The 15,186-nt window shown below is 36.1% G+C and overlaps 1 protein-coding gene across 2 annotated transcripts; it reads left to right on the forward strand.

The window, feature by feature from the left end:
• The first annotated feature begins 467 nt into the window (after positions 1-467).
• agbl2 (AGBL carboxypeptidase 2) lies at positions 468-15,178 on the forward strand. Of its 2 annotated transcripts, none has more exons than XM_048157958.1 (24): positions 468-743; positions 907-970; positions 1,096-1,245; positions 2,695-2,880; positions 3,879-3,986; positions 4,058-4,226; positions 4,330-4,563; positions 6,004-6,409; positions 6,538-6,680; positions 6,971-7,130; positions 7,230-7,356; positions 10,467-10,567; positions 10,665-10,777; positions 10,885-10,951; positions 11,043-11,147; positions 11,529-11,615; positions 11,742-11,855; positions 11,975-12,032; positions 12,116-12,316; positions 12,401-12,434; positions 14,011-14,126; positions 14,254-14,356; positions 14,443-14,571; positions 14,646-15,178. In XM_048157958.1, the coding sequence occupies exons 1-24, from the start codon at positions 738-740 to the stop codon at positions 14,752-14,754; spliced, it is 3,090 nt and encodes a 1,029-aa protein (XP_048013915.1). In that variant the 5' UTR covers positions 468-737; the 3' UTR covers positions 14,755-15,178. The 2 variants fall into 2 exon arrangements, with proteins under 2 accessions (XP_048013915.1, XP_048013916.1); XM_048157959.1 differs by having other exon boundaries at positions 469-743; positions 4,076-4,226.
• Positions 15,179-15,186: the final 8 nt, after the last annotated feature.

The raw sequence follows: 15,186 nt of genomic DNA on the forward strand, positions 1-15,186 counted from the left end.
AAGTAGAAGTAATGAATTACTAAAATTGAGAATAACTAAATTAATACAGAAATAAAAAATAAACTAAATTTGATGGGTCTCATTGACTTCCACAGTATGGAAAAAAGTACTATGGAAGTGAATGGGGCCCGTCAACTGTTGGGTTACCGACATTCTGCAAAATATCTCTGTTTGTGCTCAGCAGAAGTAAGAAATTAATACAGGTTTGGAACAACATGAGAGTGAGTAAATTATGACAGAATTTTCATTTTTGGGTAAACTATCCCTTTAATGATTCTAAAATAAGCTGTTTCTGACCCATAAACGTTTTGCTTCTTCAGCATTTTTAAAGCAAAATATTAAATTTTCCTGATTTTATTTTACATTTACATTTTTTTTTTGTCTAAAAACATTAAAACAAATTAAAAGGAAAGTATATTCCACAACAAGTCTTTCTGCTCTACGTTTTTGCAGCGTGCTTTACACAGGAAACGTGCGTCGTACCCATGGCAACCGCGACACAAATGGCGTTAGGGGCGCCTCAACAATAAAAGAGTTTTTAACTTTAGCTCTCTGCTAGGACCATATTAATTTTAACATACTAATTTGAAACACGATGCAGTTTTCCTCAGAGATTTTAAAACAAGTCATTCTTAACTAAGTTAACCAGCGGTGTTATTTGATATCTTGTCAGGCGCTTGTAAATTGTACAGTTGTTTACGATGACTTAATGACTCGCGTGCAATCGAGGTTCGGGAATGCAGGTGAGTAACGTTAATGGCACAAAATGGTTAGACTACGGTTACAGTCTAATATTACCCATTTAGTTAACATGCCAGCTCACTGATACTCAATGCCTGTTAACCTTCTGCCCCTTTGCTTGTATTTAAACTCACTTCCTTGTTCTCTTATCATGTTGAACAAAAGAAATCCGATGATTCGTACGAGAGATTCATTTTGCTTCATCTTCAGCATTGTGGATTCCTCTCAGGTAAGTCATTCAAGTCAAGCTTTGGATGGGTTAAACACTGTTAGACTGGTTTAATAGATTTTCTTTGCCCTTTGAAATAGCATTACATATTATTTTTCTGTCATATTTTGTTTCTTTATACACAGACAACGGCTCCTCTGTGCATTCTGGCGTCCCCATCATAAGAGAATGGGAGAGCAACCGAGACTCTGCTGCCTCAGACACCAGCAACTCCCCATCTGAGAGCAATGACTCCAACCTGGAGGAGGAACAAGAGGAACCCAAGCCATGTCAAAGTAAATATAGACAACTGGCTCTTGGATCATGGTCTGTTGACAGTTCTACGCTTTTTTAAGCCTTTTTTTTAAGATTTACACATTTAAATTGTATAGTAAAATTCAATCAAATTGAGTAAAATTGAATCAAAAAACATAAAGCTTAATGGAACAAGTGAATGGACCATTTAGTTTGTGATTCATATTCTTAAATTTAAACATATATTCATTTTTTTAAATAAACGAATCACATAAACCGAAATGGTCCATTCCCTTGTTCCATTCAGATTTATACAAAACGTTTTATTAAGCTAATTAAAAAAAAAAAAAAAAAATTAAAATTCTTTATTCATAATATGAATAATATACAAGCATGATTCAATTCATTTTGATGGAATTTTACTAAAGGCTTATGATTTTGCCACATAAAAAAAATAATGTTTTGGTAAATTATTATTATGATATACAGTAAAATGTAGTAATTATGATATAAAATGTAAAAATGTAATAATGATATAAAAAACTAAGTCATAATTACGACATGAACATTTCTACTTAATTTCAACTTTTTTTTATCTCATAATGTCATAATTTAAATTTTTTATATCATAATTTTGACTTTTTGTCATAATTTCAACTTTTTATCTAATAGTTATAACTTAGTATGTCAAAATTTTCACTTTTTATATCATCGTCTGTCAAAAGTTAGTTTTTAAATCTAATAATTTCAACATTATTATGAAATTATGATATACTAAGAATTATGAGATTAAGTCTAAATTATGAGATAGAGTGAAATTATGCTAAAAAGTCATAATTATGACAAAAAGCCAAAAAAAGCTTAATTTTGATTTGTCATAATTTTTTACAACTTTTTTCATAATTATGACTTTTTATGTCAGTTTCGACTTTTTATGTTATAATTATGACTTATGTTTTACTTTTTTCATAATTTTGACTTTATTTCATGATGTCATAACTTTGACTTTTTATCTCATGGTTATGAGTTTTTATTCTCATAATTTTGGTATACCAAAGCATGATTTGTTTTTCTAATGTGGTGGAAAGGGGCTTCCATAATGAAGCATTATATGATGTCAATTTAAATATTGTAGAGTACAAGACTAAATAGAGTTGATCTCATGTACAGATGCCATATGCTGCAACACTGCCACCTAAATTGTGCCGTATATTTATTTCTTGCAAGTTGACACACAATACGTAAGACTTGAGTCTAACCAGCTAGATCCCATTTGAAATTCATTGCCTTTATAAAAGATTCAGACACTAAGAATGCATAATTGTTTTAGGGAGCATGTACCAATGAATTAATTGTATGTCTTGGTTACATGGGTCATTTCGATAATCGTTGCTGGTGACGGATGCTTCTCACATGTCCTTTAACTACAGCTTGTCTGTTGGGTAATAGATTTTGTTTTAGTATGTCTGTGTGTTTCATTTCTTTCCAAGACTTTTTCAGCTTAGACAAAGTTCTCAGGACCCGGCAGCTTGTTTTTGACTTTGATGGGGAGCGGCCCATTCCACGACTAAGGGACCCTTTGGACCTCTTCACAGTCCCATCTACCTCGTGTCCATTCCAGGGCGTCCGCTGGCCCATAGAGTGTGAAGTGATTCGTGACAAAATCCAACATATAGGTAAGGCTTTGCTTGTTAAAAAAATACAAATTTTACACTAATAATACAGTATATTATGAGGCTGATACCACATCTGTAGTGATTTGTGTAAAGAACACAGAATATGTGAATTTATAAAAATAAAAAAAATACACCAAAAAATGCAATTTATCCATGCAATGAACTCTTTGATGATGGACTTTTTTTGGACAAATTTTATTTGTGAATTAAAATAAATTTTTCTATTTTTGGGGGGAGAATGTCAAAAATGAGAATAATCCTAAAGAAAAAAAACAAAGAAAAAAAGCCTATTTAAAACAAAGGAAAAAATAATCTTTGACATAATATTTTATTATTATTTCTTAGCTGTGAAGTCTTTGTTCAAAAAATTATATATAAATTAATATAATTTATATATAATTTATATAAATTATATATAAATGTATAAATTTTTATAAATATTAAAAATATTTTGACTTTTTTTATGACAAGACAAGTTTAGTTCAGGTTGTAAATGTCATGTAGTGTGACTCACCCAAAATTAATGATATATGAATTATAAAAAATACTTTTTAGCATGCAAAATATTTAAAAAAATATTTTTGACAATAATAATTAATTTAAACTACACACCATTTGATGTGATTTTTTTTTAAATCTCTTAATATATCAGATAATTTTTCTGCGCCGATAGCCTCGTGGGCAGCACGATGACATATAACGCTGTTGCGCTTCGGGTGACCCAAGTTCGAGTCCCAGCTCCTGTCCCCCCCTCTCTCTCCCACTTTGCTTCCTGTCTGCTTACTGTCCTATCATACTAAAGGCAAAAACACCAAAAATAATTCTTTAAAAAAAACGTACCTTGCAAAATATATTTAAAAACATTTTTGAAAATAATAATTAAAATTAAGATAAAGTTTCACCCTTTTGAAACTAGATTTTTAAAATATTTTTGTGCGTCTTAATTCGTAAATGAAGGTTGTAAACCCTCCATTCCTTCTTTATCTTTTGAAAACCAGAATGGGACCCCTCAGAGCCCGAGCCGTTCTATCAGCCAACAGGCGAGGAGCAGACTCCCATGCCAGTAGGAGAGCTGAGAGGAAACACTGTCTACTGCATAGACCCAGGTAAGAAAAGATTTTCCTCGGTGTAAACATCTCTAGCTACATCCATACTTTGATCTTATATCCTCACCTAGTTCATCGCACCATTTTAGCCACAAAAACCTTCTACTTCACCTACTCTCGTGTGGGTGGCAGCAGAGGACCCATTAAAAGTGCCACGTCCTGTGCCAACCATCAGGAGGAGCCTACACTAGCATTTGAGTCTCGTTTTGAGAGTGGAAACCTACAAAAAGCAGTGCAAGTGTGAGTCGTACAGCTTCATAAACACTGCCATAAATACTTATCTGTCTGTTCAGAGCCTGAAGATTTTGATTTAATGTAAACCTGTCTGATCTGGGTGTTCCAGTGGTCCATATGACTATGAGCTGACTTTGCGCACCGACTTGTACACCACTAAGCACACTCAGTGGTTCTACTTCCGGGTGAGGAACATGAGGGCAGGCGTCACCTACCGCTTCACCATCATCAACCTAATGAAGACCAGCAGTCTGTATGGAGCCGGTATGCGCCCGTTACTCTACTCTGAACACGCGGCTTGGCTGAAGAGGGAAGGATGGCATCGAGCAGGATCCAACATCAGGTGACAAATAGTGATTTGTCTCTATGTTCTCATTGTAATGTTTTAAAGTCTGAATCTGAAGACACAAAGTTTTGGCTTGGTTATCATATTCTATTATGTCCATGATAAATGAAGGGAAAAAATATTTTAAAAAAACTAGTTGAAAACTATGGAAGCCCATTTCTGCCACATAAGAAAAATCATGCTTTGGTAAATCATAATTATGGCATAAAAAATAATGGACATAAAGACTTGAAATTATGAGATACCAAGTCATAATATGAGCTTAAAAGTAAAAATATGAGAAGTGGAAATTGATAAAAAGTCAAAATGATATAATTATGAGATTAAATATCAAATTTATGAGAAGTGAAAATTGACAAAGTCAAAATTATAAGATACTAATTCAGAATTATGAGATACAAACTCATAATTGAGATAATTCAATTTTCAATTCAGTTTATTTATAAAGCACATTTAAAATCAAACTAAAGATAAAACACTGAAATTATAAGATACTAAGTTATAATTATGAGATAAAACAAAGGATATGAAGATAAATCAGAATTATGAGATTAAAAAAAGTCAAAATTGTCAAAACTGAGTTACTAAGTCATAATTATGATAAAGTCAGAATGAAAAAAGTCATTTTTCGTCATAATTGACTTATGTCAATTTAAAGTATCTCATAGTTAAGACTTTTTTTGTCATAATTTCGACTTTTTGTCATAATTATAACATAGTATCTCTTAATTTTAACTTTTTATCATAATTATGATTTACCAAAGCATGATTTTCCTTATGATTTTCACCTTATGTGGTGGAAATGGGCTTCCATAGAAAACATATGCAATGCTCTTAGAAATGTACTCTTTGTATTCATGTTTATTTCATAAGGTTTAAAAAATGGTTTGGTTTGTAACAAGAAGTTTCAGTTTAATGAAAAATGTCATGTGGTGTAGCCATCAAGTAAAAAATAATGACATATTTCCTTACACCTTGAGTTTACACATCTTAATTTTTATTTTAGAAAGTTTATATTTAAAAATCATGAATGATTGATTCATAAATATTATTAAGATTTTGGGAAGTCAGAATACATGAGATTATACAACTTGAACTAACCTTGCCTTGTCATAAAAAGATCAAATTATCTGATATTTTAAGAGACTTATTGACCTTGACACACAGTCATGAGGCTCTGCAGGGGTTCTCTCTATGATATAATTTCCTGTTTTTTTCTTTGTATGTTTCTACATATTGGTTGCACCACATGACTTTGATGGACAAATGTTTGTCAAATATTAATAAGCAGTAAAGATATTTTTGGGGAAAAAATATAAAATAAATAATAAAATTTTGAAAGATTATACTTTTTACCCCAAAATTTTAAATTATTAATAGATCAGGACAAAAAAGGGTGGGTGTCATTGACCCAACTTCTGTCACAATGTCTTTTAGGTACTACAGAAACAACACTGAACAGGATGGTAAAGCACTGTACTCCCTCACCTGGACCCTGGAGTTCCCTTATGACAGTGACACCTGCTACCTGGCCCATTGCTACCCTTATACATATTCAAACCTTCAGCATTACCTGCATGAGGTCATCTCAGACCCTGTCCGTGCAGCTTACTGTAAACTGCGGGTGCTCTGTCGTAGTCTGGCGGGGAATGCGGTGTACGTGTTGACTGTAACATCACCATCCACCAGCTTAGCAGAACGGAAAGCCAAGCGAGCAGTTGTCGTGACGGCACGGGTGCACCCAGGAGAAACCAACGGCTCTTGGATGATGCAGGGCTTTCTGGAGTTCCTGCTGAGTGACTTACCTGACGCTCGTTTGTTGAGGGAAATTTTCATCTTTAAGGTGAGGGAAGGAGTGCAGGGCACGGATGGAGAATGGGTTTTGGCGAAAATTTCTATATATGCTCATGCCAAGTGCTTCATGGCATATAAACAGTTGGACTACCACAGTAATGGATGTTCTGGCTACAGGTTATACCGATGCTAAACCCTGACGGTGTGGTTGTGGGAAACTACCGCTGCTCACTCACGGGCCGCGATTTGAACCGAAACTACCGCAGTCTGCTGCGTGACTCTTTCCCCTGTATTTGGTACACTCGCAACATGGTGAAAAGGTGAGTGATGATTGTGTCACAACTTTTGTATGCTAAACATGAAATAAGGTGTGGTCACATTTAGTGAAATTTTGCAGGCACAAAAAAAGCGATGTATGAAGCACAGCTCACACAGAAGTCACTTTCAAAGCTTTCTGAGCTTTCTGTTGGTCAGCACGGTGGAATCTACAAGGGGAAATCTTTCACTCTCACACAAAACTCTCGATCACACAGATTCCTATTGGATTTTGCACACTAAATTTCGCATAAATGTGACAGCACCTATACACCTGGCTAATGTGATCCCACAGGTTGCTTGCCGAAAGAGAAGTGGTGGTCTACTGTGACTTTCATGGTCATAGCAGGAAAAACAATGTGTTCATGTATGGATGCAATGATCGGAAAGATGCCTCGCAGTGTCTTCAAGAACGCATTTTCCCGCTGATGATGAGCAAGAATGCTAAAGACAAGGTTAGCTGCGGCCATGATAGTCTTAATCACATGGCAAAGAGCATATAGTCTCTAATGCATCGTCGTAATTTTGAATTAACGCTTGTCTTTGTCTTTTAGTTTTCCTTTAGAAGTTGCAAGTTCAAAATGCATAAGAGCAAAGAGGGTACCGGCCGCATTGTCATGTGGAAACTAGGCATTAGGAACAGCTACACAATGGAGTCTACTTTCGGAGGCTCAACATTGGGTATTTCAAGTTATCAAAAAAGTTGTCTAACTCTTAAATGTGAAAGGTTTGCAGACTCTGCTCTGGCTGTGCTCGTTCATGTGTTTTGGAGGAGGCATGGATTTGGAGACGCTCTGAAGGGAGAGTGGGATCTTAAAGGGATAGTTTGAAATTGAAAATTTGATGTTTATCTGCTTACCCCCAGCGCATCCAAGATGTAGGTGACTTTGTTTCTTCAGTAGAACACAGATGATGATTTTTAACTCCAACCGTTGTCATCTGTCAGTCTTATAATGCATGTCAATGGGAACTTCGTCTATAAGAGTCAAAAAAACATGCACAGACAAATCCAAATTAAACCCTGCGGCTCGTGACGACACATTGATGTCCTAAGACACGAAACGATCGGTTTGTGCGAGAAACCGAACAGTATTTATATAATTTTTTACCTCTAATACACGTCCAACTGCCTTGAGCGTGCAAACGGCATCCGGTGCGCGAGGTGTGTACGCGACTGGCTTAGTTTAAACATGGAGCCTGTAGTATAACAGTTATACAAATGGAAGTAAACCACTAAAAAACATGGTTTTATTACATCAAAACTTCATTTTATTTTGTTACTTTTCGTAGGGGCAGCTTTACAAATAAAAAGAACACATACAAAGATCTTAGTCACATACCTCAGTTGGATGTGGAAAAACCATAGGCACAGCTGATGGTTTAAGTCATACGCGATCCTCTCCTGGGTATGTAAAATCATCAGGGGAAAAATGATCGCTGTAGACCCTCAACAACTTTAGTACATTAATGGGTGTGTTGGAGGGTTTGTTCTTCTGAAGAAACAAAGTCACCTACATCTTGGATGCCCTGGGGGTAAGCAGATAAACATAAAATTTTCATTTTTGGGTGAACTATCCCTTTAAGGCCTGTTCACACCAAGAATGCTAACTATAAAGATAATTATAAAGATATAGTTCTAAAAATCGACCTTTATGCTTTCAAAGCTAGCTTGCTATTGCTAGCCTCTCCGAAATTGCCTACACTAACGACCCTTCGCTAAGCCCTGCCCTCCTTAGTTACTGTTGCTACGCCTGTCAAGCTTTCGTGTCTGGCAAGTCATTTACAGTATGTAAGAACCGGTGTCAGACATTTTCAAGGAGATAATTAGTCATTTTTGGCGAACAGGTGAAATATCTGAGAGAGCAAGACAAAAGGGACTGCAGTGTGCATTCAAGGGATATATCCACGACATAATATGCAACCGATTAGAAAATAATTTGATCAAAATTGAAGCTAAAGCTCCTAGCGCGAGCAGCAACCGCTTCATAATCTAACCATTCAAATGGGGGAAACACAATTTATTTTAGGAAAAGCTTTGTTCATCCACAGCAGGTTAAGTGAAATTTGTGAAAATAACCTAATAATTATAAATCAAACAGCTTATCCATAAGTATTGTGGAATAAACACAAGACGTTAGCCTGACCACTTTGCAATGATAACATTCTCCCGCTTTTCTCCTGCTTTTTAAATCATTTTATTTCACGTTCAAATATATGCATTATGAACAAAGAACCGTCATTATTTCCAAGCAATGATGTGCTGAGTTAGCTAGCTAGCTAACCTACTCGTCAGATTGTCCTACCTGGGCTTACTGCATATGCATACATCAATATTACATCATTGTTGTCATGATAAATAACACAAAATTACAGTATATGCATTATTGTAAGGGTAGGTTTAGTGTTGGGGTAGGTGTAGATGTTAATAAAGCCATAGACCACGTTAATATCACGCTGGAAGCACAATCTGATGGGTAACGTTAGCATTTTTCAGATTTTGCTAACGTTACCCACTGTTTCAATGGGAGGTAGCAAAATCTGACAGGGTAGCACAAATTGTCAGAACACCAGCATTTCTCCGCTTGGGTTTTAGGTTTCGGGAAGGGAAAATATTCCACCACCCCGTCCAAACTTTTAGGATACCGGGTAACAGGTTAACACAATCCATAGGCACAACGCTTCAGCATGTTCCCTCGCTCGAAAGCTTGACAGACCTCCCGTGCCTAGTAACGCTTGCTAAACCACGATTGGCCTGTGGCAGTTTTCGGGCGTGGCTTAGCGAAGGGTCAATTATCCCATAATTTACTCACCCTCATCGTAGGTGTATATTACTTTCTTTTTTCAGCCAAACACAATCGGAGTTATATTTAAAAATATCCTGGCTCTTTAAAGCTTTATAATGGGAGTGAACAGTGCCATTTTTTTTGAAGCCCAAAAAAGCACATCCATCCATCATAAAAGTAATCCACACAGCTCCAGGGTGTTAATAAAGGCCTTCTGAAGTGAAGCGATGCGTTTTTGTAAGAAAAATATCCATAATTATAACTTTATAAACTGTAATTACTAGCTTCCGGTAAAGTCCGTCCGCGCGTTCACAAAAGAGTCGAGTTCCGGCGTATGACGTCGGACATAGGCGTAGCATAAGCTTAGGTGAGAGTAGACGCCTCTTGCGGTTTAAACAAATATGGCTGGGCAACAAACTCAAGCACCTCCGACATTTCTCATTAAAAATTCTTGTTCTAATCCATGACCGGTGTTTTGTTTTGCTCTATCTTCTGTGCTTCCGCATTCATCAATTTGTCGGGTCAGAGGTCACTCATACACTGAAACTCAACTCTCTCGTGAACATGCATGTGATCATTACTGGAAGCTAGTAATTGCAATTTATAAAGTAATAAATATGGATATTTTTCTTTAAAAAATGCATCGCTTCGATTCAGAGGGCCTTTATTAACCCCCTGGAGTCATATGGATTATGATGGGATGTGTTTTTTGGGATTCAAAAAAAAAATGGCACCATTCACTTCCATTATAAAGCTGGGAAGAGCCAGGATATTTTGTAATGTAATTCCCGATTGTGTTTGGCTGAAAGAAGAAAGGATGGCTTGAGGGCGAGTAAATTATGGGATAATTTTTAATTTTGGATGAATTATCCCTTTAAGTTTTTCATTTCATATTTATATTTTAGCTTTATTTCAATTAACAAAAATGTTTTTAATAGTTTAAATTTTAGTTAAGAGTAACAACACTGGTGTACACCACAAATACATGTCCAGTGTTTTCATTTGTAGGGGACAGGAAAGGAACACACTTCAGCACGCAGGACCTGAAATCAATGGGCCATTGCTTTTGTGACACTCTGCTTGACTTTTGTGACCCCGACCCAGCCAAGGTGGCCTGTCTTTGGGCTTTACTCCTTTTAGTACTGTTTTAATCAGCTTTGAAACGGCATAATTGTTTGAAAAATGCATTTAATACATTTTAAACAGACTCTACACTGTCTGGAGGAGTTAGGGGCGTTATTGAGACAAGAGGTCAGACGCAAGCTGGGAAGAGAAGTGGACTCTTTAGAGGATCTGTCTGACATTGACATCGAGTCCAGGTAAAAGTATAAACATATTCCATTAAAATATGTTTCTTGTGAAGATTTATAAGTGTATGTTAGAACAAACCCTATCAATTATTTCACAATATTGATATTCTGTGCAGCACAAGTGGATCAAATAGTACTGAATCAGACGGACTTCCTGTTCATCTTTTAAATGCCACAAACAAGGTGCAGTATGCCGCAAACCCTCTCAGTGACATACTTAAGATGATTTTTCTAAATTTTCCTTATTGTTCTGTGGTTTGTATGACAAAAACAGAGCAAGAAAAAACACCTAAGAAGCCGTAAAGAAAGAAACAGACTCCGGCAAGAACGGGCACGGAGTGCAGGACCCAAAATTATTCACAGGAACATCAAACATTTGGTGGGTCTTACTAAATATGCATTTTTATTGGTTATTCCTAATTGATCATGATCTAAAATCTGCAAAATACACCAAAAATGTTAAGGTACAAGCATCTAATTTATTTATTTAAAGGGGCGAAATCAGTGGCCGCTAAGTGCTCGCACTCGCAAAGCATCTGTTCATAGTGATGTTGATATGTTTGGTCTCATTTTTAAGTTTTGTTACAAGATGTTCACAATAAAAAAAAAATAAAAAAAAAGATTAATACATGTAAATTCTTACATATAGCCCCTTTAAATAAATAAATGCATGCATTTAAATAAATAATATTTGTAGTTAAAAGAAAGTATACCGTTTAATTTAGAAGCATAATCATTAAAGCTATATGCGTTTTTGAAGGATCCTGTGCCCTCAAATGAAGATGCAGTCAAAGTGAGAATCCAAGAGAAAACTATGGGCTTCATGAAGGACACTAAGAAACAAAAAGTAATGAACCCACATTCTTTGCAAAAACATAAAAATGGGTGATATATGATGTAAAATACCAAATAAATAGGATTTAAACTACATAAAATGGACAGTGAAAAAAGTTTTATTCCCTGTGCTGTGTAGGTGCCAAGTTCAGTCAGGGCGAATCAGACTGTGAGGTCTTGGATCCCTCATCCCACCACTTGCATAGGTGTAGTAGATAATGTTGCAGATCTTTGGGTGGACAGACCAGATAAGGTAACTGATCTGAATAGACATTTTAGATAATTTACATTATCAGGCACTAACCATCACATAATTTAAGATATGGCAAAATACATGGCACAACAAACAAAAAGAAACCCTGTTTTTTCCAGATTGCACCTGCCACCAATTTGCACAATGGTTATTCATCTTGTCGGCACTCTGTCTCAGGTAGCTATACTTAAATATATAAAAATGAATCCTATACTTTCCTTTCCATCAAGAAAAGTGAATAAAAATGTCATGTTTTTCAGTTGATCCTGGGCACAAAACATATCAGCACACTACCTCATCTGCCCCCCAGGGGCAACTGCAAAGACAGACCCTCTTAGTTACTGGAGGTCATAAAAGATGTCCGTCTGTACCAGCCTCCAGAGTAAGAGCCCTGACTATACCAGTCCAACCGTACACAATGCCCTTCTACCCCGATTTCAAACCCCAACCAGAAATGAAAGGTAATAAAGGTCTTTTTAGCTTTCAGATTTTCACCAACATTTTGACCACACTGATGACCTATTTATTATTTTGCTGTCTCAAAGGAAGATCCCATATTTCAGACATTATGCAGAGGAGGTAAGTAGGCTAACTACTTCACATGAAAGCAAATTACACTTCACTGTTTTATACAAACACACACTCACACACAACAGTTTGTTCTGGTTCTCGAATCTGATTGGCCGAGAGGTCTTTCCAGCCATGCAATATTCTTCCGGAATCGCACGGTAACCGTTTCACCGTTTGAATCACTTTGCTGTCAGCATTCTTACAGCGAGTGTCATGGCGGATGAGCAAACCCACCATATTTTTATAGATACTACTGTTATTTTGTAATGGAATGTAGTTTTAAGGGTTTTTTGGCGAGAATATAGTTGTTTAGAGCTCAGATATGTGATTTATAAGTAAACATACCACCTATTTGAAAATTTGTTTAGACGCTTTCGGAGATGTGAGCTCCAGGCAGTCAGCGGCCGTTCAGTGTACCCGCAGAGAACAGCTTCATCTCGGCCAGTTCTTTGGGAATTTGCCACTGGCTCTTATGTAGATAATGTTTAAACATGAGGTATAATTCGTTTTGGGTATATCAAATGGGCAATCTTTGGTCTTATCTTACTTGTTCCAGAGCTAATAGATTTGGCTTAAGGGCTATATTAAGTTTCATAACTTTATATTTACACTGAAATTAAATCCTGTACTAACTAGAGCGCTGCTTTTGTACGTTTGACTGAACTGTTTGCTTGTGCTATTTCACATGCTGTATTTTTTGGTATTGAAAGAGTATTGAGAGTGATTTCGACCTCAGTGAAAGTTACATTAATATGCCATTAGATGGCGGCAAAGACTGTCTTTATGAGTGAGTCAGTCAGTCGCAAAGACTTTTATATTGAAATGGACTGAAACAAGGAAAAAAGGACGTTGTTTTTACTTTAAGCAACATCTTATGAGACGCAACTGGAAAATGCATTAACTAGCGCTGTCATGGGAATGTCTTAAATGTTAAAAGGACAAAGAAATAGCTTTCCTCATTTAAACTGATTTTGTGATTATGATTCAGCTAGATGTAGGTAACATACTCAGATGATGGTTCTCTCATAATATTCTACATATTATAATGAGTTTCAATGATGCGACTCAAAGTTCCTTCGTTACTAGTTCTAAAGTGATGTTTTAGCATTAGTAATGGAGGCTTGGGCTCAACTGTTAAACCGTCAACTTGAGATTTGAATCAGTGGCGGAAGTAGTTCCTCACAAAAGAGGGTTTTAAAAACACTCAGTTGTTCTACTTATTTATTTACACACTTGTGCATTGAACTGTTGTATAAACGCAATATCACATGAGTAGCCGTGCGATATGGCTGTATATCAGCACGCTGTGATTACCTGCAGCCTCGTGCCTACGGCCGAATCACAACCATGCTGATATACAGCCATATCGCACGGCTACTCATGTGATATTGCTCATTTTATATATATATATATATATATATATATATATATATATATATTTATGCATACACAATTACATAATATATAGTATTTATAAAATAACGTATAAATTATTAATGCAGATTTAAATGAATAAACTGTGTTGAAACACCAAGATAACAAACAAACAAACAAACAAACAATAAATAAAGGACTTTTCCCACAGTCAACAGAAACTCAGGCAGGAAAGACAGATGCAAGTGACCCATATCCCTGTCAAACACTTAATGCCACTAGACAACATGGGAACACTGAGGATCAGTCATAAGACAGATGGACGAGGTAAACGTAGTATTTCTTACGTAACTAAAATTGTTGTGCAAAATTTACTATCAGACTTAAAACCTCCAAATGTTTTTAGCACTGTATTATGATACCTGCAACCTGATTCATTTTCCCATGTTACCAGGTGCTGTGGCTGGCCTTGCATCACCAGATACAGAGCAGTCCAAGAGGGCCGCCGACCAAATCAGTAAACAAGATGGCTCCAGTTTCCTCCCTGACCTGCACAGGTCTAACTCATTATTTTTCTGGAGGTTTGCTTGAAATGTCATGCCATCAGCCGTTCTTACCGCTGTCATTGTGTGTTCCTCTGTAGCCATGCTCAACTGTTTGGGAACCAGGCTGCGATCAGAAGTCTGAGGTTAGGGAGGCTGCCTAAAGGAAGCAAAACTCAGGTATTTGGAAGAATTGCTGCTTCTACTGAAAGCCTGAGCAGCGAGGAGAGGTATGTCACGAAAAGAACATTTTCACATTTTGCTCAGTTGTAATGTTAACTCATCAGCTGATTTCCTTGACAAGGTTCCATCTGCGGTTGCCTCAAGAGTCCATGCAAGTGGAGGACGAGTCCACAGATGTTCTTCCTCAAACATTTCAGGAAAAGCAGGTCAAGCCAGACAAAAGCACATGAAGATGACAAGATGTTGAGTACACTTTTCTTGTGAAGCCAAGTGCCTGAATACAAAAAAATGTGACTTTTCTTTGCAATCATATGTCATTCACCATTTCAGCTGCAGTCTATCATTTTCTATATATTTAATAAAAGGGACATTAATACTGGAAAACAAAGACTGTTTTTCCTTTTTTTAGACATTTTCTAAAAGAAAGTTAGCACACTCAAGTTATTCTAATATTAATTCTCTTCAACTGAAGAGATGTCCTTTCTTATTTGAAGTTGCCATGTGATAAACATGATTTGTTCTTTTCTTTTTTGAAGTGATTTCTAATGAAATAATGTAAGTGATTTTGAATGGAGCTGATTTATCTACTAAATTAAATTTGTAATTTTGTTAAATACAGCATCAATAAATAATATGATTTAGTGGTTTATAACACTGGAGTG

This window comes from Megalobrama amblycephala, linkage group LG15, assembly GCF_018812025.1.
Source record: "Megalobrama amblycephala isolate DHTTF-2021 linkage group LG15, ASM1881202v1, whole genome shotgun sequence".
NCBI lineage: Eukaryota > Metazoa > Chordata > Actinopteri > Cypriniformes > Xenocyprididae > Megalobrama > Megalobrama amblycephala.